The 27,306-nt window shown below is 40.4% G+C and overlaps 1 protein-coding gene across 5 annotated transcripts in view; it reads left to right on the top strand.

Annotated features, from left to right (window-relative positions):
• Hectd1 (HECT domain E3 ubiquitin protein ligase 1) overlaps window positions 1–27,306 on the top strand; it is a 91,681-nt gene that overhangs the window by 16,540 nt on the left and 47,835 nt on the right. For 4 of the 5 annotated variants that reach the window (XM_041658719.1, XM_041658721.1, XM_041658722.1 and 1 more), the window contains exons 3-16: window positions 5,736–5,970; window positions 7,787–8,014; window positions 8,928–9,209; window positions 9,301–9,571; window positions 10,807–10,883; window positions 10,965–11,063; window positions 13,019–13,133; window positions 13,800–13,974; window positions 17,187–17,325; window positions 17,477–17,647; window positions 21,164–21,386; window positions 22,290–22,553; window positions 22,653–22,729; window positions 26,564–26,698. In XM_041658719.1, coding sequence (XP_041514653.1) covers window positions 5,736–5,970; window positions 7,787–8,014; window positions 8,928–9,209; window positions 9,301–9,571; window positions 10,807–10,883; window positions 10,965–11,063; window positions 13,019–13,133; window positions 13,800–13,974; window positions 17,187–17,325; window positions 17,477–17,647; window positions 21,164–21,386; window positions 22,290–22,553; window positions 22,653–22,729; window positions 26,564–26,698 — 2,491 coding nt within the window. Of the gene's footprint in view, window positions 1–5,735; window positions 5,971–7,786; window positions 8,015–8,927; window positions 9,210–9,300; window positions 9,572–10,806; window positions 10,884–10,964; window positions 11,064–13,018; window positions 13,134–13,799; window positions 13,975–17,186; window positions 17,326–17,476; window positions 17,648–21,163; window positions 21,387–22,289; window positions 22,554–22,652; window positions 22,730–26,563; window positions 26,699–27,306 lie in introns of those variants that run through there. The other variant, XM_041658723.1, reaches the window with a different exon arrangement.

Genomic DNA, 27,306 nt, shown 5'->3' on the forward strand with positions numbered 1-27,306 from the left:
TGTGTATGCCAGCTCTGTGAGTTTTTTGAAGAAAAAAAAAAGTTGGTTTTTTTTGTTGTTGTAGCAAGTTTTCTGAAGAAAGGTTGAAATCAACCTTCCAATGCTATATTTATGTTCTGCTCTCCTTTCCAATCCATCTGTTGTTGGACAGCTTTCTGAGTCCTCAGGTAGTTGATTTTTGCAGTCCACCCAGCATCTGTGGCTGTAATCGTGGAATGTGATAGACTGTAATACATTTATGCCATGTTGATTGCCACCAAAGTTTAACTGCATTTTCTGTGATTAATTACAGGTACTCTTTGACTTAAGATGGGGTTCTAGCCCAGTAAATCTCTTGTTAGTTGAAAATAACATCAGCTAGAAATGCATTTAACACATTTAAACTAACTGGTATCCATATTTTAGCAAAGAGATTGTTAGGGATGTGTATTTTTGGTGTTATATAAAGAAATATATAGTCAAAATGAAAATCACTCAGCAAGGCAGTCTATTTGCGGAAAGGGTGTGCGAAACTCAGACCAGCTATCAGGCATGCACGGCCAGAATGGTCTCTAGTGTTTCTTTCTGTCTTAGGTGGTGATTGGCTCACCCTGTTGGGAGAAGCTTACTTTACAGTCTGTGCAGTTGGCAAATTGGCATAAAAGAGCAGCAGGCTCCCTTGTTGGGCTGACTTCCTTTGGTAGAAAGGATAGATTGTATGGTGTGGGTTGTTTACTCTCATGGTGTTGTGATGTTGTGGTTGACTGGGAGCTCATGTGGCCTCTGCAGAGCACTAGAGGATATTTCTAGCCCAGGAAAAGGTCAGCATTCAAAAACTGCATTAGTATGTATTGCTTTCATATCATTGTGATCAAAATAGTTTTTTTGTCTGTCTGTTTGTTTTGTTTTTTCAAGGCAAGTTTTTCTCTGTGTAGCCCTGACTGCCCTGGAACTTGCTTTGTAGACCAGGCTGACTTTGAAATTACAGAGATCCGTGTGCCTTTGCCACTTGAGTGCTGGGATTAAAGCTGTGTGCCACCACTACCTGGCATGCTTTGTTTCTTGAGACAGGAATTTCCTTTGTAACCCAAGCTAGCTTTGAGTTCACAGTATAGGCTAAGATAGTCTCAAACTCTTGATCTTCTTTCTTTAACTTCCTGAGTTCTGGGATTACAGGTGTGTGTCACTATGCCAGGGGTAGGTTTAAGATTTTAAAGTTTCGTTTCTGTTCATCTCTGTAATAAAAACCTTCATGCATATGGAGGCCCAGTGTTGATGCTGACAGTCTTCCTCAGTAGCTTTTACCTCAGTCAAACCCCAAATTACCCCAAAAGCCTGTTCTGGAACTCGCTCTGTAGACCAGGCTGGCTTTGAACTCACAGGGATCTGCCTGCCCCTGCCTCACAAATGCTGGATTAAAGGCGTGCGCCACCACCGCGCAGCCTGTATTTTTTACCTATTAAGTATCAGTGATTTGTTGGAGCTGGAGAGATGGCTCCATGGTTACAAGCACTGAATCTATTCCAGAGGACCTTAGATTAATTCCCAATACCCATGTGTATTGGGAGCTCACAACCATCTGTGTCTCTACAGGGATCAACACTCTCTTCTGGCCTCCATGGGTATTAGGCACACATGTGGTGCACAGACACTCATGCAGGTAGAACTCCCATTCACTCTAAATAACTTAAAAATGTTAGCGTGTGCCGGGCGGTGGTGGCGCACGCCTTTAATCCCAGCACTCGGGAGGCAGAGGCAGGCGGATCTCTGTGAGTTCGAGACCAGCCTGGTCTACAGAGCTAGTTCTAGGACAGGCTCCAAAGCCACAGAGAAACCCTGTCTCGAAAAACCAAAAAAAAAAAAAAATGTTAGCGTGTTTTGTGTATGTCTGTGTTTCTGTGTTATGTGTGTCAGGGAGAGGTCCATGCCTATGGAAACCTCAGGTTAATATTGGTGTCTTTCTCAGTCCATCTTATTTTTTGAGACAGAGTGTCAAATAGCTCCCTGACTGGCTAATCTACCTGGCTCCTAAGTTGCAGGGGTCCCCAGCTGTGGCTTTCTCCTTGGCTGGTAGAGGTAGAACTGCTTTGTCGTGCTTTTGTGGTGAGCACTTACCCACCGAGTTAGCTCCGCAGTCCCCTCATTAGTAAAGTCAATGTCTTAGTGTTGAAGAGTAAGGGGGCCTGGTGTGGCGGCGCATACATTTAAATCCCAGCATTTGGGAGGCAGAGGCAAGTGCATCTCAAGGCCAGCCTGGTCTACAGAGGCAGATCAGGACAGCCAAGACTACACAGAGAAACCCAGTTTGAGGGTGAGAGAGGGAGAAAAATGGACAGAGACAGAGATAACTAGACAACGTTTCACATACGCATCAGGTGTTTGGTACTTTGACTGAAAAGCCTCATGAAACAAAAAACTGGCTGAAGCATGCCTTAGAACCCTGGGATCTATCTCAGCCATGATTAATACAGGCCAGCTGGGCTGTAAACCCTTGTCTCAGGAAACTGAAAGGGGAAAGATAATATATGAAGCAGATTTTCATTATAGTTGGCATAAACTAAGCTGTAAATTGTGTACAGCATTTAGTTTCTTTTTTTTCCTGAAAAAAAAAAGTTAACCACACCAAGAATTAGATATGCCATGATGTTAAAGCTTTGTGGGCTTTGCCTTTCTTTTCCCTTGGGTTCTGTGTATCAAACCCAGCCAGGGTGTGTGCTGCTAGACAGACAGTACCCTACTGTTGAGGTGGATTCTTGGCTCGTCTCTCCAGAACTTGTTTCTCATAGTGCTTGGTCAGAGGTTCTTCATGTTTTGGAGGACACAGCAGAACTTAGCATCATTTCATAAATTAAAGAAACTGCTTGTTTCCCTATTAAGTGTCTTACTCACTGTTCTAGCCCTGTGACCAACGTAACTTACAAATGAAAGCGTTTAATTGGCTGGCTTACAGTTTTAGGGGGTTCGTTATGGTGAGAAACATGGCAGTTAGGCAGCCAGCCAGCCAGCCTGCCTTTGGAGCAGTAGCTGAGAGCTTATATCTTCTCCACAAGAGAGAGACAGAGAGACAGGGCTTGGCTTGGGCTTTTGAAATTTGAAAGCCTGCCCCCACTGATATACTTTCTCTAGGAATATCACAGCTCCTAACCTTCCTAAACTGTCCACTGGGACCCAGACATCCAAATAGATGAGCCTAGGGGCTGTTCTTTCAAACCACGACCGTAAGTTTATGCTAAACATTTCTGTTTCTAGTTTTCCTCTTGAAACAAGGAGCCCCTGTTGACCTAGAGCTCCCTATGTAGTCAGGATGATTCTCCTGCCTCCACCTTCCGAGTGCAGGGTTACAATGTATGCCGCCATATTGGTGTCATATCATACAGAGTTGGGAACTGAACCCAGGACTTCATGTGTGCTAGGTGAACATTCTACCAAGTAAGCTACATTCCTTCTCCCTAAATATTTTTTTCTTAAAACTTTTTTTTTTTTTGGAGAAGGTCTCACTATATAGTTTAGGCTCTTATCCTCCTTCAGTCTCAAGTGCTAGATTTTAAGAGTGTATTACCATGTATTACCATGCTTAACAAACACATTTTTTAGATTATAATGTTTTGGGGGTAGCATCAATACTATTACAATTTTGTCTCTGTTTTACTAACTGCACATGCAGAGAACAACAATGCTTTAGATTCTGATAATTCTTGGCAGGATTGTTATCTTACCTAAGAACTAGGGGATGCGTTCCTGTAATCTGCCTCAAAGTATTAAATGGCTGGTTTGGAGATATATCAGACTATATTGTCATAGGTTGTCAGAGCTCTGGCTAGTAAAAATCACTTGTGTTTAAAGTTGATTGCTTAGTCACTGAGTGAAAGAAGTCACCTAAAATCTTTTATAATGTCCCTGCTTCTGGACCTTTAAATTAAAAATCATCTAAGTTATCAGGTATGAAAACAAACAGAGGGCTGCCAGCCGTGGGGGTGCACACCTTTAGTCCCAGCACTGAAGAGGCAGACGCATGCAGATCTCTGTGAGTTCAAGGCCAGCCTGGTCTATATAAAGAGTTTGAGGCCAGTATGTAGTGAGATTCTGTCATTTAAAAAAAAAAAAAAAAAAGAAGGGCCTACTACATTGCTCAGTGAGTAAAGGCGCATGCTGCCAAGGAACTATATACGTGATCCTCAGTGCCCATTTGGCGGAAGAAGAGAATCAACTCCATAGTCTTTTAACAATGAATGAATAAAATCAGTATAATAAAAGATGAAATTAAGAATAGTTTTTATACAGTATTTTTTTGTTTAGTTTTGTTTGGCCTCAGATTCTTGAACTGGTGTCACCATGGTTGTGAGCCAGCACGTGGGTGCTGGGAGCCGGCTCGCCAGGCTCAGGGCTGCTGCGCCATCCAGCCAGCCCCATAGAACCGGGGCTCTCACTGATTCCTCACTCTTTCTGGTTTGCATTCATCTCTTTTAAACTATTTTATTTTGGGTATACGTGTGTTTTTCCTGCATGTATGTCTGTGTGCTATATATGTATAAAGCCTGCAGAATCCAGAAGAGGACATTTAACTGGAGTTAGATGATTGTGAACTGCTTTGTAGGTGCAGGGAATTGAACCCAGGTCCTCTGGAAGAGCAGCTAGAACTGTTAGCCACTGAGTTACCTCTCTAGCTCCCTGTTTTTAATGAAAGTATATTAGGCAAGCAGTGGTGATGCACGCCTCTAATCCTAGCACTTGGGAGGCAGAGGTAGGTGGATCTCTGCAAGTTCGAGGCCAGTCTGGTTTACAGAGCAAGTTGCAGGACAGACAGGGCTACACAGAGAAACCCTCTCTCGAAAAACAAAAACAAAAAGTATCGGGCTGGAGAGATGGCTCAGAGCATAAGAGCATTCATTAGCTATTCTTCCAGAGGTCTTGAGTTCAATTCCCAGCAACCACATGGTGCCTCCCAGGTACCTATAATGAGACCTGGTGCCCTCTTTTGGCATATAGGCATACATACAGGCAGAACATTGTATATGTAATAAATAAATAAATAAATCTTTAAAAAACAAAACAAAAAGTATCTTATATAAGTGTATGAACAAGCATTGAACTATTCAAAGAAGGGAAGAGAGATAGTATTAGTTTATTGTGGGCCAGGTGCTGAAATAGCTTTAATTTCTCCTTTATGATAACCATGTAAAATGATGTCATTTCTATACTGTCTTTGCTTTACACATGAGCAGACAGGCTTAGAGAGACTGCAGAGCTGCTGTTCCCTGCTGTGCCTGGCCATCTAGACCATGACTGGCGAGTGGGATGGTGGAGAGGGAACGGTGCTTGCTGTGAGGCTGATGACCTCTGTTTGATCCCCTGGACGCACACGTTGGGAGGCGAGAGTCCTCTGGCCCTCAGCTCCTGAGCTGTGGCACATGTGTACCTACATGCATATGCACACGCACATGTCAGTAAACAGTGAATGTCATTAAAAAGACCGTGCATTAGTACCTGGTCTTGAGATAGAGACATTTACTGTGGTGTGCACTGGTTTTATTAGGTGTAAGGAACAAGGAATACTTAACTATTGGAGGAGAGTAGGGTTTCAAATTAGTGCTGTTGCTGTAAGAATCTGCTATTTGCATGGTGCTGAGATTTGTGTGTGAGTATTATAGTGCAAACAGAAACAGTGTGGAAATACCACATATTTACATGTAACGTTAAGAATAGTGTTGATATCTTGTTTGGTGATCCTAATCATATTATGATGTCTTCCACTACAGATGTCCCCCTCGCACTTTCCTACCAGCTCTCTGCAAAATCTTTCTTGATGAGAGTGCCCCAGACAATGTGTTAGAGGTGACAGCCCGAGCCATAACATACTACCTGGATGTGTCTGCAGAATGCACCCGAAGGATTGTAGGAGTAGACGGAGCTATAAAAGCACTTTGTAATCGTTTGGTGGTGGTTGAACTTAACAACAGGACCAGCCGAGATTTAGCTGAGCAATGTGTAAAGGTAAATATTACTTACATTGTTTGGAGAATAAACACTGTTTCACTGAGAAAGTAGAAATAAGTCACCATTCTTTTGAGAGTGGTGAAGAGCATTAGAATTAACAGTCAGGTGGTACCAGAGCCCTTTAAGAGCTGGGGATGAAACCTCTGGGTGACAGCTGTGGGGTGAGATGTTTGCCTGTTCTGCTTCCTGCTGTTCGGTTCCGGTAGTCACTAGGCTTGAGAGAAGCTCTTCGTGCTTCTGCCCAGAGTAAGTGACAAAGTTCACCATGACAAACAACAGTAGCACCCAGTACAGGCAGTCTCCTAAGCACTCATCAGGATAGTTCTGGAGGTGCTGTCATTAACATCGTATCTATTTTACATATGCAAAAAATCACTACACTGAGCAGTAGTGGTGACCCTACCAAGATTTAAAGCTTAGAAGTCTGGTTTTAGGATCCATGGACTTAGCTATTTTGCTATCATCTCTAGAGTAAACTGTTTTAGCGGCTACAGAGCTGGCTTAGCAATTTAGAGAACTTGGTGCTCTTGCAGAGAACCTGAGTTTGTTCCTAGCACTCACATTGGGTGTCTTATAGGCCTTCATAACTCTTGTTCTAATTCTTCTGATGTCCATGAGTACCTGCAGTTGTGTGAGCATGTGTATACACACACACACACACACACACACACACACACACACACTCCCCAGTACCAAGTCAGTAGTTTATTCGAAATATTTAGTGAGCATATTTATATTATATTGTTTTATATATATATATATATATTTTTTTTTTTTTTTTAAATTTTCGAGACAGGGTTTCTCCGCAGCTTTTTGGTTCCAGTCCTGGAACTAGCTCTTGTAGACCAGGCTGGCCTCGAACTCACAGAGATCCGCCTGCCTCTGCCTCCCGAGTGCTGGGATTAAAGGCGTGCGCCACCACCGCCCGGCTTGTTTTATATTTTTGAGTCAGGGCCTTTCTATGTAGTCCATTATGTTTTATAATGTTCTACGTTTTAGATTTGGTTCTGATTGATTTTATTTTTTTCTTTTTCTGATTGTTTGTATTGAAAATAGGGTCTCACTATGTAGCCCCAGCTGTCCTCAAAATCACAGAGTCCTACTTGCCTTTAACTTCCGTTATAAAAGCTTTATTTGTAGGGTGTGCCATGCATGCTGTTTCTTGTTGCGTAATTCGTATTTTGTAGCATTGAAAGGTGTATATTGTAAACTCCTATTACTGGTAATAGAAAAACAGTGACCAAAGAAAGCCTGAGACCCTTGTTTGACTGTTGATTCCAATTCAGCTATCTTCCTGGAGTAGCCAGCTCCTAGAAAGAGTAGCAACAGGTGTACTTTCTAAGAGCACTGAAGTCAGGGCTGTGTTTGTGTAACTCTCCTGAAAACAGCCAGGACAAGGTCACATGACATCACTTCTTTACAGCTCTAAACGTGGATCCTGGTGAGTGAGGTTTGATTTTTTATTGACCATTTCATTCTTTTCTCTCTTTTCCCCATGTAGCGTAGGTTAACATTGTCCAAGAATAGTTTTGAGTTCCCTATCCTTCTGCCTGAGTTTCCCAAGTGCTGGCATGACAGGCTTGCACCACCCCACCTGACTTATATCAGTTATTTTTCATTGATTATAGGTTGCATTTATAATGCTTTCTATATATTGGGTTAAATAAAAATAAGGTTGATAGAGAATTTAATTTGACTGTTTTACTTTACTGTTGGAATGTCGCTCTTACCTTTGGAGTTTGTTCTGCTCTGTGATGCTGACAAGCTACAGTCAGTGTTGCCTTCCTCTGTTAATTTTGTGTCACTGTTGTAGGTGTTGGAACTGATATGCACTCGTGAGTCAGGAGCGGTCTTTGAGGCTGGGGGTTTGAATTGTGTTCTTACCTTCATTCGTGACAGCGGACACCTGGTTCATAAAGATACCTTACACTCTGCGATGGCTGTGGTCTCAAGACTCTGTGGCAAAATGGAACCTCAGGATTCTTCTTTAGAAATTTGTGTAGAGTCTCTGTCTAGTTTGTTAAAACATGAAGACCATCAGGTAAGTAAATTGTATGGTAGCTGCTGAGTTTTCAGAAAGAATTTGATAATGTTCCCTCTTTAGAACTGTGGTACATTAAAATTTGAGATTTTCACTTGGCTTACTTATCTAATATTTCTACACCATAAGCCTTTGGAAGGACAATAAAATGTGTTTTAAGGTGGGCATTGTGGTCCAGGCCTTTAATCCTAAACACTCAGAAAACAGAGACAAGCAGATCTTGGAGTTTGAGTCTAGCCTTGTCTACATGGTATGTTCCCAGGCCATACAGGGTCACACAACGAGACACTGTCATAAAAACCAACAAAACAAACCTGTTTAATGAGAATGATATATTTACTGAAATTTAAATGTTATAGAGATAGCCATTTTTATAGCTGTACTTGTATTCAGTAACATTTTGTTGACTTAGTACAGTATTTATTGAAAACAATAGGCTAGATCTTACCAAAGTAAAGTAACCTAGTATTTATATAATATTATTTATAAGGTTTTGTTGAATTGCTATACTTTAAAAAAATAAAACTAGTTTTCATGCCTTTTTTTCTATTTAGATATTACCTCACCAGCAGTCACAGATTGTCTTGGCCAATTTGTACATAATAACAATTTATATTCCAGAGTATTTACTGTCTATTTACCTACTTTATGTGCCTACCTCATTTGAGCAGACAGATGGGTTATGGGGAGTTTATTAGACTGCTTTGCAGATGAGGACACGGGCCTTTGACAGGTACAGACCTTTCTCAGATCATGAGATCAAGGGAAAGTGGAGCTGCCGTTCAAGTTTAGATACTTCAGATAAAGTATCTGATTCTTTGCCCCAGCTGCTTTCCATTTGGTGTTTGTACGGAAATGACTTGATGCTCACTCTCTGGAGGACGTGTTACCTACTTTACTCCTGCACCTTTAGGTTTCAGATGGAGCTCTGCGCTGTTTTGCATCACTAGCTGACCGGTTTACTCGTCGTGGAGTGGATCCTGCTCCCTTGGCCAAGCATGGGTTAACTGAAGAGCTGTTGTCACGAATGGCAGCTGCTGGTGGTGCTGTGTCAGGACCATCTTCAGCATGCAAACCAGGCCGCAGCACCACGGGAGCCCCCTCTACAACTGCAGATTCCAAATTGAGTAACCAGGTGTCGACGATTGTCAGTCTTCTCTCAACACTTTGCAGAGGCTCTCCCCTAGTCACACACGTAAGATGCTTCTGATGCCTTGCTTTTTATCCTTTCAGAAAAAGTTTTGTATAATGCAAATATGAGATGTTTTTCTCCATTCTCTTTTTAGGATCTTCTGAGATCAGAGCTTCCAGATTCAATTGAAAGTGCATTGCAGGGTGATGAAAGATGTGTCCTTGATACCATGCGTTTGGTTGACCTCCTCTTGGTGCTATTATTTGAAGGACGAAAGGCCTTGCCCAAGTCTAGTGCTGGATCTACGGGCAGAATCCCAGGACTACGGAGATTGGATAGTTCTGGGGAACGCTCTCATCGGCAGCTTATAGACTGTATTCGGAGTAAAGATACTGATGCTCTCATAGATGCAATTGACACAGGAGGTCAGACATTTTTCTCTTAAAAATAAAAACCATAGCCAAGTGTGGTGGCAGTGCCTTTTAATCCTGTTTCTTGAGAGCCGAGGCAGGAGGATCTCTGTGAGTTCGAGGCCAGCCTGGTCTACAGAGCTAATTCCAGGACAGGTTCCAAAGCTACGGAGAAACCCTGTCTCGAAAAAACCAAAACCAAACAAACAAACAAAAAAACTCCAAACAAATAGAGAAACCCCATCTTGAAACAAAACACATAAATGAATGAATGGATAGATGGATGAATGAATGAATAAATAAATCAATGCCATAAGGAACCATAGGCTATTTCTAGTTTATAGTTTTTGGGCAAGATGCTTCGCTTGCTAACTGTGTAAATAGTCTTCCTCTTCCCGATATGTAGCTGTGCAGTTACTGCCTGGTGCACAGTAGTACCTGAGTGCACGTTCACTTGAGGAAGTTGAGTGTCTATAAAGTTGGAATTTACCCACTTTATAATCTGAAAGTAAGATTCCTGACCAGTTCTTTTAATTATTTTTATTATATGTGTGGGTATTTATTTGCCTTCATGTATGTATGTGTGCTGGCGCACTTAGAAGTCAGAGTTGGATTCCTTAGAACTGGTGGTTGTGAGCCGCTCTGTAAGTGCTGGGAATTGAACCTTGGTGTTTAGCGAGCACAGTAAGAACTCTTTCTGCATCGTCTCTCTAGCCCTTATTATGGAATTTTGATACAGATTTTAAGTACTAATGTTAAGAGAAGGGTGCCCAAGAAGAAAGTAAGATGCACGCACAGGTAGATGTGAGCTTCTCAGAGGAGTCATGCTGTTTTTCCATCCTTATTTCATGTTTGTTTAATGTTTAAAGCCATGTAATCGTTCAGTGACTTAATGCCTCCATCCTTCCCCATTTCTCAGCAGTTTTACTCAGCAACTCTGATTAGCCTAGAACTTGGCAATGAAGACTAAACTGGCTTAAACTCCTAGTGATTCTCTTGCCTCTGCCTTATGTGTGCTGGGTTTGTAGGTGTGTGCTACTATATCTGGACTGATTTAACCTTTTTATAATACTTTTTCTAATACTTTTTCTTAGTTGACCTTAGGTTTTCTGCTTTATACTGTATTCAAATATGTAAAAATCTTATCTCTGTACTTAATACAATATAGCAATCAGAGTTGTTTAAACTTTAGAAAAGTTGAGTGTTTTATTGGCCTTAAAAACAAAATTTTCTGTTTTTTCAACTTTCAGCTTTTGAAGTAAATTTTATGGATGATGTGGGTCAGACTCTGTTAAACTGGGCCTCTGCGTTTGGAACTCAGGAAATGGTAAGCCAGTAAAAGGTGGTGTTTGAATTTCAGTGTTAAAGGATTAATAGAGCAACTTTGTGGTTCTTTATCATATTCCAGGTAGAATTTCTTTGTGAGAGAGGTGCTGATGTTAATAGAGGCCAAAGGTCATCATCATTACACTATGCTGCGTGTTTTGGAAGACCTCAAGTAGCAAAGGTAAAAGCAAGGGTTTTCAAAATATTGTTATCTTGTGGTGTGTGTGTGTGTGTGTGTGTGTGTGTGTGTGTGTGTGTCTGTCTGTCTGTCTGTCTGTATGTGCATGTGATGGCATGTATGTTGGACCATCAGGCCAGTCAGAGGCTGAACTCAGGTCACTAGTTTTGGTGGCAAGTCCCTTTCCCCGTTGAGCCGTCTTACCAGCCCCATGCTGTTAAAGCATGAATTTTTAACAACTATATGATTCAGAAATTAGAATGACAAAAAATTTCATTCTGAAAAGTTTATACTTCTGAGCTATCTACATCAATTCTTCCCATTTTCCAGAATAACTGCTTTTAATTAGTTTTTAAAAATTGTTTGCAGTGTTTCTTAAGCAAAAATATTATAGTATTTTCCACTTTTGAGATTCCTTTCTATACTTTGAGAAACTGAAATTCATGAGCTGAAGAGATGGCTCAGCAGTTAGCGTTGGCTGCTCTTCAGTGGAGTTGGGTTCAGTTTCTCAACACCCATGTGGCTGCTCACAACCATCTGTGTCTCCGGTACCAAGTGATCTGACAGCCTCCTCAGGCATCATGTGCACACATGGTGTACAAATATACATATAGGCAAAATGCCCATATACTTAGTATAATAATAAACCATTAAAAAACAGATGGAATGAAAGTGTTCATATCAGGTGTGTGATGGGGGCTCTAGTCTGTTGATGGTGAGATAATGTGGCATAATGAAAGACTAGCATTCTCTGAGGTCGGGGTACCTGGATTCAAGTGTCAGGCCATGTAGAAAAACGGCTGTTCTTAAGTTTGTCTTGAGATTTTGTCTGTAGAGTAGTTGTAATACTGTCCGGATTGTTGGGAGAATTAGGAAAAGATAACACACGCTGATCAGTGTAATAGTCGGTGCATCTTAGGTGTTCGAGGGATAGCTGCTGTTACTGTCAGCCATCTCATGGAGTGATAGTAACCCAGGAGTTACTATCTCACTGGAGAGCTGGTCTTTTCCAGCTCAGTCTGGCAGTTTGAACTGGCTAGATTTTAGAGAGAGCCAGGCCTCTACTGATACTGGTAACAGTCAATAAGCTAAACACTTATTGACTGTTTTTGTTCTAGAGAGGAACCCCTCCCCCCCTCATTCACTCCCCTTCTGGGCATCAAACCTAGCGTAGAACATTTGGTGCCAGCTCTGTTTGAGGTGTTTTTAAATTGTATCTATTCTGTCATCGAAAAAGTGTTTGAGCATTATGATTAAATAATCATGAGGTTATAAAATGTTTAATATTCCTAGAGGAAAGGGACAGATCTTGATGTATTTTTGGTCAAAGAATTGGTAATTGACATTGTATTGTGAGATTGATGGCCAGGACATAGACCAAGTAGTACTGTTAAAGTCAAAAACTGGGAGGAGAGAGGGAGTGTGACAGATTCAGATTTTAATACAACTTATTTGAGGGGTAATAAATAATCAAGTGAAATTTATGTATAGGTTTTGAGATATGGATATCAGTCTTTAAAGGAATAGGTACAGGGTGAGGTTTGTATTAGTATCTGTAAGATTAATTCTGGGAAGCTTTTTATCTTATTTGTTTTGAGACAGGGTTTTTATGACTAGCCCTCACTGTCCTCGAACTTACTTTGTAGACCAATCTGGCCTCAACCTGAGAGGTGCTCCTACCTCCCTAATGCTGAGATTACAGTTACTTCTGGGCAGCCTTTAAAAATTATTTTATTTTATATTTTATTTATTTTATCTTATATGTCTGTGTGTACTTGAGTGTATGTATGTATGTACCACCTGTTTTCAGGAGCTGTTGTAGGTCAGAAGAGAGACTAGGGTCTGGGATCCGTACCTACTGCTTAGCCATCTCTCCAGCATATGGAAAACTTTCAAATATAGAGCTGAATGATATAAGAAATGCTCTTGAATTTAAATTAAACACTTTTCTTCATAAGACTCTTTTACGGCATGGTGCAAATCCGGATCTAAGAGATGAAGATGGGAAAACACCATTGGATAAAGCTCGAGAGAGAGGCCACAGTGAAGTAGTAGCTATCCTGCAGTCTCCAGGTGAGCTGTGTGTGCTGTCCTAGGCCTTCTGGTGTGTGCTCAGCTTCCCCTCCACAGACGTACTAACAGTACAGAAATGAACCATTCTTGGAAAGCCAAATAACTCTGCATTGTGTGTGTGTGCGTGCGTGCATGCAAACAGTGGATAAACCTTCAACATCTTATTGTTCTGTGCCCTTAAAAAATCTTTTTATTAATTTTTAATTATGTGAATGTTTATGTGTCTGTGCACGTGAATGCAGAGCCTGTGTAAGCCAGAAATGAGATCCTCTGGAGTTAATGTTATAGTTGGTTGTGAGCTGCCTGACATGAATCCTGGGGACTGGGCTCAGGTCCTGAAAGAGCAATACATGCTCTTAAACAAAGTCATTCCCCTGGGCCCTTTTCTATGTTCTTCAGACTAGTTGTATAAGTTCAGAATGGAAAAAAAAAAATCTACATTTAAAAGATTTGGGATTGTCATGTAAAGAAAAATTAGAAGCTGTGTAACTAGAATGATTTGATTATTTTGAAATTTTCAGAGTAGGTAGGGCTCTTTTGTTTGCAGTGCTGAGAACTGAACATTGTTCCCTAGGTAATTTTAGTTTGAAATGAGTATGTATTAACATTTTTTTCCTTGAAAGACATTGTATTTCAAAACTCATTTTAAAAAATAATGCTTTGTAGGTGATTGGATGTGTCCAGTCAATAAAGGGGATGACAAGAAAAAGAAAGACACAAGTAAAGATGAAGAAGAATGTAATGAGCCCAGAGGAGACCCAGAAATGGCACCAATATACTTGAAGAGGTTATTACCTGTGTTTGCACAGACGTTCCAGCAGACTATGTTGCCTTCAATAAGGTAGCTATTCATACTATACTTAAATTATCTGATGCTGTGATTATATATCGTTTTTGAGAAGGATCTGGCATTTGTCTTAAAAAATATAGTAATATAAATTAGGTTGGAAGTGTGAGTATCATCTTTTCTGGTTTATTTTATTTTATATTTTGAAATATGGTCTCACTATATAGCCCTAACTAATCTAGAACTCAGTATGTAGACCAGGCTGTCCCTAAACTCCCAGAGATCTGCCTACCTCTTTAGCTGGGTTTCTTTTGGGCCACTAACCTTGACTTAATATTAGTTATGAGTGCTCTGCCTTAGTTTATGTTGTTTCTTGTTAGCTCTTATACTTAAATTAAGCTGTTTCCGTTCATCTATGTTTTACCTAGGGGCTTTACCCTTTCTTGCTTTTGTACATCTACTCCTTGTTTAGTTGACTGGTTGGTTACTGCCTGGCTGGCCCTGGGTGTCTTCCTCTCTTTTTCCATTATTATCTCCTTTCATTCTCTTGTTCTTATTCCTTCTTATTCTCTATACCTGCCAGCCCCGCCTGCCATCCTTCTATGCCTAGCCTTTGGCCATTCAGCTTTTTATTAGACCAGTCAGGTGCCTTAAACAGGCAAGGTGAACAGCAGCACGTCTTTACATGATTAAACAAACACAACACACCTTTTTTTTTTGTTTGTTTGTTTTTTGTTTTTTGTTTTTCAAGACAGGGTTTCTCTGTGGTTTTGGAGCCTGTCCTGGAACTAGCTCTTGTAGACCAGGCTGGTCTTGAACTCACAGAGATCCGCCTGCCTCTGCCTCCCAAGTGCTGGGATTAAAGGCATGCGCCACTACTGCCCGGCTCACAACACACCTTTACATAGTTAAAGTAGTATTCCGCAACCTAAGCAAATGCAGCACATCGTTACACAGATAAAGTAGTCACCCACCACACATATATCCCCTACCTCTTAATACAGTTAAAATAGTCACAAACACACACATTCCTCATTACACAGTTAAATTAGTTACACACACACAAACACACTTCTTTAAACAGTTAAAGTAGTCACACACATATACACACCCACACACCTCTTTATACAGTTAAAGTAGTGACACACACACACACACACACACACACACACACAACTCTTTCTCCCACCACATACATCTTCCCTCCAGGGCTGGGGTAAAGATTTTTCAACTTCACTCTTGGCTTCTAGTTTTAGAGACAATGTGTGAAAGTTAATAGTCTTCAAGCTCATGTCCACAAATGAGCACACATGTGTCATGTGTCTTTTTGGGTCAGGATTATCTCACTCATAATGGTTGCTGAGAGTTCTATGCATTTACCTGTGAATTTCACTGGGGGCGGGGCGACTGAACAATATTCCATTGTTTGTGTCCCGCATTTTCATTATCCACTCACTAGTTTGATGGACACGTATACAGTTTAGAACAGCCGTGAACATGGATGAGCATGATAATCTCTAGAATAGGATATGAGTCCTCTGTTTTTTCACAGGTATGGTACAGCTAGCTCGTCTGATGGATGTTTCTTGCTCCTGAGGAACGGCCATGCTGTACATAGTTAGCACTTCTATCAGCACTGAATAGATGCTACCCCTTTAACATGTCCACATGGGCATTTGGTTTTTGATGTTTTTAGAACCATCTAGACAAGTCCATGACCAAATTTTTAATTGAGTTTTGTCTTCATGTTTAGACTTTGTTGTTTTGTATGTTCTAGATACTAACCCTGTCATGTATAGCTGGCAAAGTAGTCTTCCCTTTCTCTAGACCACCTCTTCACTAAAATGACAGTGTCCTTCTCTGCACCGAAGCTTCATACCTTCGTGCTGCCCCAGGCTAATCTCCGATTTGCACTCCTCTTGCCTTGGACTTCTGTGTGCTACAACTGTAGGTGTGAACCATTGCACCTGGCTTCCTAGCCTTTAAAATCAGTTTGCAAATGTGGAGGCCGTCCTCATGCACACTCAGTCCATAGAAGTGGTTTTGTTTGGTTGGTTTTTATTTTATTTATTTTTCTTTTGAGATAGGGTTTCTCTGTAGCTTTGGAGCCTGGCCTGGAACTAGCTCTTGTAGACCAGGCTGGCCTCGAACTCAAAGAGATCTGCCTGCCTCTGTCTCTGGAGTGTCGGGATTAAAGGTGTGCACCCTCACCGCTCAGCTCCATAGAAGTGTTTTAAGTGCTTAGATGAAGAAATCTGCCGGGCGGTGGTGGCGCACGCCTTTAATCCCAGCACTCGGGAGGCAGAGGCAGGCGGATCTCTGTGAGTTCGAGGCCAGCCTGGTCTACAAGAGTTAGTGCCAGGACAGGCTCCAAAGCTACAGAGAAACCCTGTCTCGAAAAACTAAAAAAAAAAAAAAAGAAATCTCTCTGTATTTTAAAAAAAAGTTTTCTCCAAAATGATGCTATTTTTTAAAATACATTTTTATTTTATATGCAGTGGTGTTTTGCCTATGTGTTTGTCTGTGTGAGATTGTCAGATCTTGGAGTTACAGATAGTTGTTAGTGGCCGTGTGGGTACTGGGAATTGAACCTGGGGCCTTAACCTCTGAGCCATCTCTCCAGCTCCAAGATGCTACTTTTAATGTAATAGCAAAATACTTTTAAATGATCTTAACTTATAAAATATTGTTAAATGGGATGTTTGTAAATATAAAATATTTATGTATATTTATAAAAATATGCCAATAGAGATAAGCGAATTGTTATTCATGTGTTCTTAGACTTTCTTTGTAAAACTGAGATGATAAACCTACTTCATATGGTTTGTGTATGGTTTAAAAGAGTTGTAATGTTTTAAATTATGTGAAGTAATTCCTGCCTCATAATGGGTCAGTGTGTGCGTGCATGTGTGTGTATGTCAGAGAAAGAGGGGGGAGACAGAGAAAAAAAGTATTTTCAGGCTTTTCACCTTCTTTTTCTAAGGTTAACATGCTGTACCAGCAGCCAAGCTGATTAAATGTAATATAGAATAGCATTTAACGAGATTATTAGGGATGATTTAGTTTTGATTAGCATAATGTATTACCTAAGCAGTAAACATAAACTGTTGTAATAGCATAGTCTTAAGTTTTTGGTATTCTTAAGTGTATGCTTTTCATTAGTGCTTATAAAATTGTTGGACATTTAAGCTTTTACTAATGCATGACTGAATATTTATCTAATTTGAGCTTTTTTGGTTTCATAAATTCTTTCTTCCCTTCTTAAGGAAAGCCAGTCTTGCTCTAATTCGAAAAATGATTCATTTTTGCTCCGAAGCACTGCTAAAAGAAGTCTGCGATTCTGATGTTGGTCACAATTTGCCCACAACACTAGTGGAAATCACTGCCACTGTGCTTGATCAAGAGGTTCGTTTCTCATAGCTGTAATTCCTTTGAGACTTGGCAGTAGCAGTCAGCATTCCCTTGTTCAGCCCACAGTAGTGTCCACCGGGAGGCGGGATGGACTGCTTGTTCTCCTTGCCGGCGTGCCCTCACGTGCTCCTCTTTTCCTCCCCAGGATGACGATGACGGCCATTTGCTAGCTTTACAGATCATAAGGGATTTGGTTGATAAAGGTGGTGATATTTTTTTAGATCAGCTGGCCAGGCTCGGTGTAATTAGCAAAGTATCAGCTTTGGCAGGCCCTTCTTCTGATGATGAGAACGAAGAGGAATCGAAACCAGAAAAAGTGAGTGGTCCTTATTGTGATATGAGAACAGGGTTTGTTTAGGGAAATTATGTTTAACTTAGGATGGTTTTTATAATTGCAATATAAAAATTATAATGTATCATTTTGGTCAGTTTCCCTTTATAAATTTTATGTTAAAATTTAAATGTAGGACAAGGTTCCCAGTGTGGTTAAAGAACATCAGAATTTTTTAGTTGTTAACATTTTGCCACATTTGCTTCATCATTTTCACAGACACTTATGTGTGTATAAATTTTTTTTGGAGACAGGATCTCACATAGCCTCCAATTCTCTAATTCTCTGTGTAGTTGATGGTGAACCTGAACTCTACCTACCAGTTCCTGAAGCCCCCACAGCCAGACTGCATATGTACATTTAAAAAATATTAGAATCTGCATGCCTTTAATCCGAGCACTTGGGAGGCAGAGGCAAGCCTGGTTTACAGAGTGAATGCCAGGACAGCCGAGGCTACATAGAGAAACCCTGTCTCAAGAAGACAAAACGAAACAAAATATTCAAGACTAAACATAACACAGCATTCTATTTATACCTACTCTACCAAAATACCCAGCACATTCTCTTCCATTGTTGATATGGGCTGAGTATAGCACTTGCCTAGACTGTATGAAGTATGGAGTTGAAAAGCAAATCCTTTACACAACTAATGTTTAAAAGAAAGACAGTGTTCAAATTCTGTCCTTAATAACATTGTTTTCATTATCTCTCATCTTCCCCCATTTTTGAATGGAGTTCAGCACATTTACGGATTTTAAAAAGATGGTAGGGGTGTTTTGACCAGTTCCTTGAATGTAAAAAACTGTAGATGGGGCCAGAGTACAGGACGTGGGCTTAACTTGTCTAAGACCCTGGCTGGGTTCAGTTCACAGCACCCCACCCCAAAGGAAGGAAGGAAAGAAAGAAAGATATCTCAGGGATTGAACGTGGTATTTTTTGTTGTTGGGTTTTTCAATATAGGCTTTCTCTGTAGCTTTGAAGTCTGTCCTGGAGCTAGCTCTTGTAGACCAGGCTGGCTTCAAATTCACAAGAGATTCGCTTTCCTCTGCCTCCCAAGTGCTGGGATTAAAGGCCTGGGCCATCACTGCCCAGCTTGACCATGGTACTTTTTATGGCCACCATCTAGAATTAAGAAATTGTAGATTCTCTGTCAACTGTAATCCAGCCAGACAGTGTACCTTTAATCCTTGCATTCCGAGAGGCAGTGGCAGGAGGATCTCTGTAGGTTTGGAGCCAGCCTGGTCTACAGAGTGAGTTCTAAGACAGGCCCCAAAGCTACACAGAGAAAATCTGCCTTGGGGAAAAACCAACAACAACAAACCAACAACAGAAAGCTCAAAAAACCCCAAGAAGAAAATAATCCCTATCCTGCCATTAATGTTAGTACTGTTGTTATTCATGCAGTAACTTTCCACTAAATGTTAGGAATAGAGTTTGCTGGCAGTTGGTAGAGATGGAGAAGGGTGCTTGGTTTTCCGTTGTAGGGTCTTTCTCTGTCCTGCCAGTCAGCTCCCAAATCACCACAGGGAGACGTATCATTAATTATGAAAGCGTAGTCAATAGCTTAGGCTTGTTTTTAGCTGGTTTAAGTGACCCATCTCTGTCGATCTATGTGCCGCCTCTAGGCTCCTTTAACTCATCTATGTATTGTCCACCCTGCTTTCCGTCTCCTCCAGTCTCTGCCCTTCTTCCCAGTGTCCTCTGTGTCTGGAAGTCAGGCCTAGCTATTGGCCCTTCACTTTTTTGTTGAACCAGTCAGAATTACACTTCTTCACAGCGTACAAAAAGTTATTCCACAATATGGAGTAGTTTGGTTTTTTTTTTTTTTTTGTTTTGTTTTGTTTTTTTTTGGTTTTTGAGACAGGGTTTCTCTGTAGCTTTGGAGCCTGTCCTGGAACTCCCTTGGTAGACCAGGCTGGCCTCAACTCACAGAGATCCTCCTGTCTCTGCCTCCCAAGTGCTGGGATTACAGGCGTGCGCCACCACCGCCCGGCTTGGAGTAGTTTTTGAAATAGCACATATTCCATTTATTTCCCAGGTCCTTGAGAACTTTACAGTTTTGTTGCCTTTTTCTTCTTTGAGGGAATGAGAGAGGGAGTCCTTCTACCATGTGGGTTCAGCAATTGAACTCAGGGTGTCAGGCTTGGCAACAAGTGCCTTTACTCACTGTACCTCCTCACTGACCCTCAGCCCCTGGTGTCTTCATCTCAGAATGTAGCTCAGGCTGGCTTTGAACTTCGTCTATAATGTAAGCTGGCCTTATGTACCTTCCTGCTTCTGCTCCCAAGTGTGTCACATATCTGACAGTAGTCCCAGTTTTCATTTTCTTAGCGTTAATTTATTTATGTGTTTGGTGTGCTCATTTGAATGCGGACACTAATGTCTGGAAGTCAGGACAACTTTCAGAAGTTGGTTCTCTTCTACCACTGTGTGAGCTGCAGGTTGTCAGGCATAGCAACAAGAACCTTTGCCTGCTGAGCCATTTCAGCAGCCTGTTCTTGTTTTTCAAATGTCAATAAAAATTTATGGCTCCTAGGCTATACTAAAAAGTGGTTACAAGTTTGTTTTATTTCAGTTCCTAAAAAATTTTCTTAACCAGAAATTTATGGTCACCCTTAGATACCTAGAGTTAAGGCCAGTTGTCGTTACATGAGACCCATTGTCAGAATAATATATTTTATTTACCTGACTAAGAACTGGGACTTAGAATTCACTTTCATTTATTTTTAATTTTTACTGGCACAGAATTATATGTTGTTGGATATAGCACGATAAAAATGATTAGTATATGCTGTGTGAGATGATCAAATTGGGGTGGTTAGCTTTTCTACCTCAAACACTGGGCATTTATGTGTCCTGTGACTCTTTAGGCTCCTCTTTTGACCCTTCTGTGCTGTAGAAGAACAACTTCCTGTATTGTGGTACTTACTGCTCAACTTGCTAGTGTTCCCAGTCCCCTTCTCCTCTCCTTTAGAGGCCCTCTTTATCCTTTTCTCCAACTTCCCTAGGAGCCAGAGCACGTAGAGCACTTGACATACTCTGACCGCTACTATTCCGTGTTCTTTTAATTTTAATAGCTAAGTAATATACCAGCGTGTATGTGTATATTGCATTTTCTTTATCCAAGGAATTTTATTTAAGAAAACTTGTGTGGTGATTCTGTTATATCACAGTTTATGTATCCTTACTTCCTCTAAGCTTCTTCAAGTCGGCAGGCTAGAGGTGTTGTAGCGAGTTTACCCAGGCCCCAGAGTGTTCATATAAATCTCCAGTCCATTGACTTTTACCACCATACCTAGATATAGTATAACTTACATGATTATTTTAAGACATTTAATATTTATTTAATTGATGATTAGTTTTTTACAATATATATTGAACTACATGCAAGTAAATATGTTTTAATTATAAATCAGGTTCATATTCATGTTTTTTAAGTATTTGTGGATGTTTGAAATGAAATTATTTCTCACATTTTATTGGCTCATTCCACACATTTAGGAAGATGAACCGCAGGAAGATGCTAAAGAATTGCAGCAGGGTAAACCATACCACTGGAGAGACTGGTCAATAATCAGGGGAAGGGACTGCTTATACATTTGGAGTGATGCTGCAGCTTTGGAGCTATCTAATGGCAGTAATGGATGGTTCAGATTTATCCTGGATGGAAAACTGGCCACCATGTATTCAAGCGGCAGTCCTGAAGGTGGATCGGATAGTTCAGGTAAGACTTTGTTCCAGCTGAAGGATATGGTTTATAGTTTAACTCATAGGCTTGTCCCTGTGTCAGGAATTTCTTTTTAATAGAGAAAATTACTGTACTATATCTGGGAATGGCACTATATGTCTGTAATCCCAGCATTGGGAATCGGAGGCAAGGTGGTTGGGTGTTCTACACCATCCTCAGTCACATAGTGAGTTAGAGGATAGCCTGGGCTATCTAAAGGCCCTGATTTAAAGAGAAAAGAATGTATGATGAAAATACGTCACAACTGTCCTGGAATTCATTCTGTGGACCAGGCTAGCCTTGAACTCAGAGATCCCTACTTGGCCTCTGCCTTCAGAGTGCTGAGATTAAAGGTGTGTGCCACCCCTGCACCCAACTCACAAATAACCTTTTTTTTATGTGCCAAGGAACAACATTGTAGCTACTTTTAGTCTAGTTGGTCTTAGGTAAAGCTTTCTTTTGTTAAGAAATAGTAAATTGCATAGGTGTATAGATGGCTCATTGTGTCTTTTCTCAGAAGCCTCATTTGTAGTTAAAAATAAAAACCTCAGCCGGGCAGTGGTGGCGCACGCCTTTAATCCCAGCACTCGGGAGGCAGAGACAGGCGGATCTCTGTGAGTTCGAGACCAGCCTGGTCTACAAGAGCTAGTTCCAGGACAAGCTCCAAAACCACAGAGAAACCCTGTCTCGAAAAACCAAAAAAAAAAAAAAAAATTAAAAAATAAAAAAATAAAAACCTCTGTAGAGTTGCTTCAAGCCTGAGCCTATATAGATAGGTCAGACCAGTCAGAGGACTCTGAAGAGTAAAACTCTATTAGTTCTTTATAAAAATTACATTTCAATAATCTGGTCTATTTGAAAGGGTGGATTTTTTAATAAACAAGTTTTTTGTCTTTACAGAAAGCAGAAGTGAATTCTTAGAGAAGTTACAAAGAGCCCGAGGCCAAGTGAAGCCATCTACTTCAAGTCAGCCTATACTGTCAGCACCAGGGCCCACCAAACTCAGCGTAGGGAACTGGTCAGTGACGTGTTTGAAGGAAGGAGAAATTGCTATTCATAACTCTGACGGTCAGCAAGCTACAATACTAAAAGAAGATTTGCCTGGTTTTGTGTTTGAATCTAACAGAGGAACTAAACATTCATTTACTGCAGAAACGTCTCTGGGTAAGTGTGCCCGTGCGAGCGCTGCAGTGAGTGAGTGCAGTGTGGGAGTGTCGTGCAGCGCGTCCGTGTTCTCTGACAGCTTTGCCTTCCCTCCCTCAGGTTCAGAGTTTGTGACTGGCTGGACTGGCAAAAGAGGCAGAAAATTAAAATCCAAGCTGGAAAAAACAAAGCAAAAGGTATATTTGTACAGTGTGTTTCCCCTTATGCTCAGTGGAAACTTGAGGAGCAGCTGATAGCACTGGGAAGATTAAACATGTTATTTAAGACTCCAAAAAAACCATTTTTAGTTACATCTTTTACCCTTGTTAATTATTTGCATAATATTTGTATATATGCACCAACATTAAAACCAATGGAAATTGAAATGGGGAAAAAGTGAAACTTCAGTGTTTAAATATTTTTTAATTTTTTAGGCCAGGGAAATGGCTCAGTGGGTAATAGTGTTGGCTGCCAAACCTAACAGCTTTGGTTTGACCTGGGAAACTCAGACGCTGGAAGGAAAGTCTCAAGTCCCAAGTGTTGTCTCCTCCACATGAGCTCCACGGTACACGCATGCACACCCATGCTAAGTGATAAACTAAAAGATGATCACTTTACTTCCTAATCCTGATTTAATACTTTGTGATGGTGGTTCTGGATTCAGATAGTTTTAGTGCTTGGTGTAAGGGCTGAACGCAGGACGTCAGAGCCAGAGTCCACGGGTATAGTGTAGAGCACTCACCTACCCGGTTCAGCGCCACCCACAGACGAGCCCAGACCACCGGAAGCAAGCACATTATTGTGTTAAAAACCCATAGTATTCATATTCTATTTATCAGATATGTATTGTTCTTTGAAAGCATGGCTAGTTGTAAAGTCTAGTGGTGTGGGCCTATAACTGAAGCTGAAGCAGGAAGATTGACAAATTCAAGGCAGGCCTGGGCTTCAGAGTATGTTTGATGCCACCTGTGCAACTTTGTGAGACTCCATCTCACAGTAAAAAGAGGGTTTGGGATAGCTCAATAGTAAAGTGCTTGCCTGCTACATGTGAAGTCTTGGGTTCAGTCCTCAGTACCACAAAAATCAGTAAGTAAAATAAGGCCAGTATAATGTTAACTTACCAGCTCTTGCACTTGGCATATTTAAAAAGCAAATTAAAATAGTCTCAGATTGGATATTTTCTTGTGACAGATACAAGATACAGAATAGTTTTTGCTTCTTTAGAGATAGGGTTTTACTATGTAATTGACTTGGAACTCACTGTGTAAACCAGACTGATCTCAACCCTCAAAGATTTGCCTGCCTCTACCTTCCTACATGCTAGATTTAAAGGCATGTGCCAGTATGCCTGGCCTAGAAAATACTTTGCAAATACAGTACTCGAGAGTAGGGAAGGGAACTTAAACAAAATAACCGAGTTTTGCAGGGCAGTGGTGGCGCGCGTGCTCGCGCACACAGACACACACACACACACACACACACACACACACACCCCAATGGATAAATAGATAGGGATCCTCTATAGCTATGTGAACCATTTTTGGTTGCTTCTGCATGTGTTTTTGGTTTCTTGAGGCAGAATTTCTCTGTAGCTTTACCAGATTGGCCTCCACCTGCCTCTGCCTTCCGAGTGCTGGGATTGTATGTGTTTTTTAAAATAGCATAAAGTCAGATATTCCTTTCAATTTAGAATATATTTGAAACACTTTAGAAAGAAATATCTTACAGGGAGTCGTGTCTTACACTTTTAGTCCCAGTACTTGGGAGGTAGAGGCAGGAAGAGCTCTTTGAGGGTTCCAGGACAGCCAGGACTATGTAGTCAGACTCTGTCTAGGGAGGGAAGAAGATCTGACTCAAGATAGCTATTAGACTAAGTGGAATTTGAAATGACTATAGCATTCATCATCTACAGATGTGTTTGAATTGGCACATGGGATATTATTTTGTGTTTCTATTAAAAGACAGTTTATGTGATTTGTTGATTTCATACCATCGCCATGCCTATGAAGTATATATATTTAGCAGAATGCTGGTTCTTCAGCACATACCAACAGTATATTTCAAAATATATTTCTTATAAGCAAAGGTAATTTTAACTATTAGTTCTAACCTCAGATTTATTATTAGATTATTAATATTGTTTTAGGTAGTGTAATCATAGGTCTTGCTAAATTTTAATGTAGAAATTCACATCAAAATGAAATAGAAAGTTGTTATTAAGTTCCTCTAAGGTCTTTAAGCCTGGTGTGTTGGTGCACGCCCTTAATCTCTACTCAGCAGGCAGAGGCATGTGGCTCTCTGTGAATCTGAAACTACCTAAGGCCACACAGAGAAATTTGTCTTGGAAAAAAAAAACAGGGATATTTTTGGTATGTGTGTGCATTTGTGTGCATACGTGTACCACCTGTGTGTGGTGTGGATTTTCATGGAGGTCAGAAGACAGCATCAGATCCCACAGTGCTGTCCAGTGTCAGTGCTGGGAGCCAAAGTCAGGTTCTCTACAAGAGCATTTTGTGCTCTTAATCTCTGAGCATCTTTTTTTTTTTAATATTTATTTTATTATCTGAGCATCTTTTAGTACTTGAAGTACTTGAAGATATTTTGTTTTCTATTTCATTAGAGTTGTGATTAAAATCAAATTATAAAAACCCTAAATTTGCATTAGTTAATTGTACAAATAAACATTTGTTTCATTAAAATAATTTACATAATCTCTAAAACTGTTCATCATTGCCAGATGGTGGTGGTTCTCTATGGGTTCAAGGCCAACCTGGTCTACAGAGCTAGTTCCAGAGCAGCCAGGGATACACAGAGAAAACTGTGTCTCGAGAAACCCTATTTCAAAAAAGAAAAAGAAAAAAAATTCAACAGTATAGCATTTGGGATTTTTTGTTTTATTTTGTTTTGTTTTTGAGACAGATTTTCTCTGTGTAGCTTTGGAGCCTGTCCTGGAATTCACTCTGTAGACCTAGGCTAGCCATGAACACACAAGAGATCTGTCTGCCTCTGCTTCCCGAGTGCTAGGATTAAAGGCGTGTGTCACCACCTGCCCAACAGTGTAACATTTGTGAATAGTGTCACGTACTAAATTTATCAGGCTGCCGTAGTATTATTGGTTGTTCTCTCAGGTAATTTCATTTGAACTTCAGTGATAAATCATTAATACTCAGTGGACAGATCTTTTCTTCTCATGGTATAATCTGTAACTTTAATTTATTTGTGAGTGTAATATATATGATATGTGTGTAATATTTAAAAGCCTGTTATATCCCTGAATGTGAAAAAGGTAAGCTTTGGTTGTTAGAATCATAAGTGGTTTGATTTTCCCTTTTACAGTGAGGGAGTGGTGTTATTTGTATTTCTAATTGGTTAACCATGAATAAGTTACTTTTATTTTGAAAAGAAAGGGTACTTTGAACATTTTAAAGTTACTTTAGTAAACCTTTAAAATCTGATCTATCTTTTCAGCAATTAGAACCCGTGAGAATAATGACAATGTAGGAGTTGATGTAGGACAACTTTTTTTGGTGATGGTGGAGAATGAACTTTGTGTATTCATGTTGGGCAGATTGCTGAGCTACATACCCATAGCTTCAGTAGTCTTAGTTCCTGAAGGTTTGTGAATGAGTGCCCGAGAGAAATAGATAATAGGTAGGTAGGTAAATAGATGATTGATTGATAGGTAGATAGATGATTGATAGGTAGGGTAGGCAAGTAGGTAAATAGATGATTGATAGATAGGTAGAGCCAGGCGGTGGTGGTGCACGCCTTTAATCCCAGTACTCGGGAGGCAGAGGCAGGTGGATCTCTGTGAGTTCGAGACCAGCTTGGTCTACAGAGCTAGTTCCAGGACAGGCTCCAAAGCCACAGAGAAACCCTGTCTCAAAAAACAAAAAAACAAAACAAAAAAAAAATAGATAGGTAGATTATAGATAGATGATATAGATGATAGGTAGGTAGGCAGAGAATGAGGAGAAGAATTGGTAAAGATAATTATGGTGAATTTATAATTCTTTTGCTTACTTTGATAGGTACGAACTATGGCTCGAGATTTGTATGATGACCACTTTAAAGCTGTTGAAAGCATGCCTCGTGGAGTAGTGGTAACACTTAGAAATATAGCAACACAGTTAGAATCATCTTGGGAGCTTCATACAAATAGACATGTATGTTAAACTGTTTTCAGATTTTGTTTTATGTGTTTGTTTCTTCTACATGTATATGTCTGTTGTGTTTGGTGCACACAGTGCCCGAAGAAAGCATGAAGACCCCTTGATCTGGTGCTAAAGATGGCTGTAAGCTACCATGTGTGTACTAGGAGATGAACCTGGGTCTCTCTGGCCCCTGCTTTCTTTATTTTTGAGGCAAGGTCTTTCTGTGTATCCCTGGCTGTCCTGGCTGCATCAACCTTTAGGAGGTTCTTTGACCACTGGCCTACACCACCGTGGCTGACTTACCTTTTTTCTTTTTGAGATCAACTGTTTCTGCATGCCTCATGATAGTCTTGAACTCATAATTTTCGCTGCCTCCCAAGTACTGGGTTTTATAGGTTTATATGGTTAGTCTTAGTCTTTTGATTTTGAGACAAATAATGAATTTTGCCTCGTGTTATCTCCTTTTCTTACCCAGCTACTCACCAGAATCGTTTTTTGTTCTGGGTAATGAGTAACAGTCAGGAAATTATAGCCCACAAATCAAATTCAATATGGTTTTATGAAGCAAGAGTAGTTTTTATGTTTAAATTTTTAGAATATATTTTAGTTTTATGTGTATG

Source organism: Microtus oregoni, unplaced genomic scaffold (genome assembly GCF_018167655.1).
Source record: "Microtus oregoni isolate MIOR12 unplaced genomic scaffold, Mior012 000009F_ref0000495, whole genome shotgun sequence".
NCBI lineage: Eukaryota > Metazoa > Chordata > Mammalia > Rodentia > Cricetidae > Microtus > Microtus oregoni.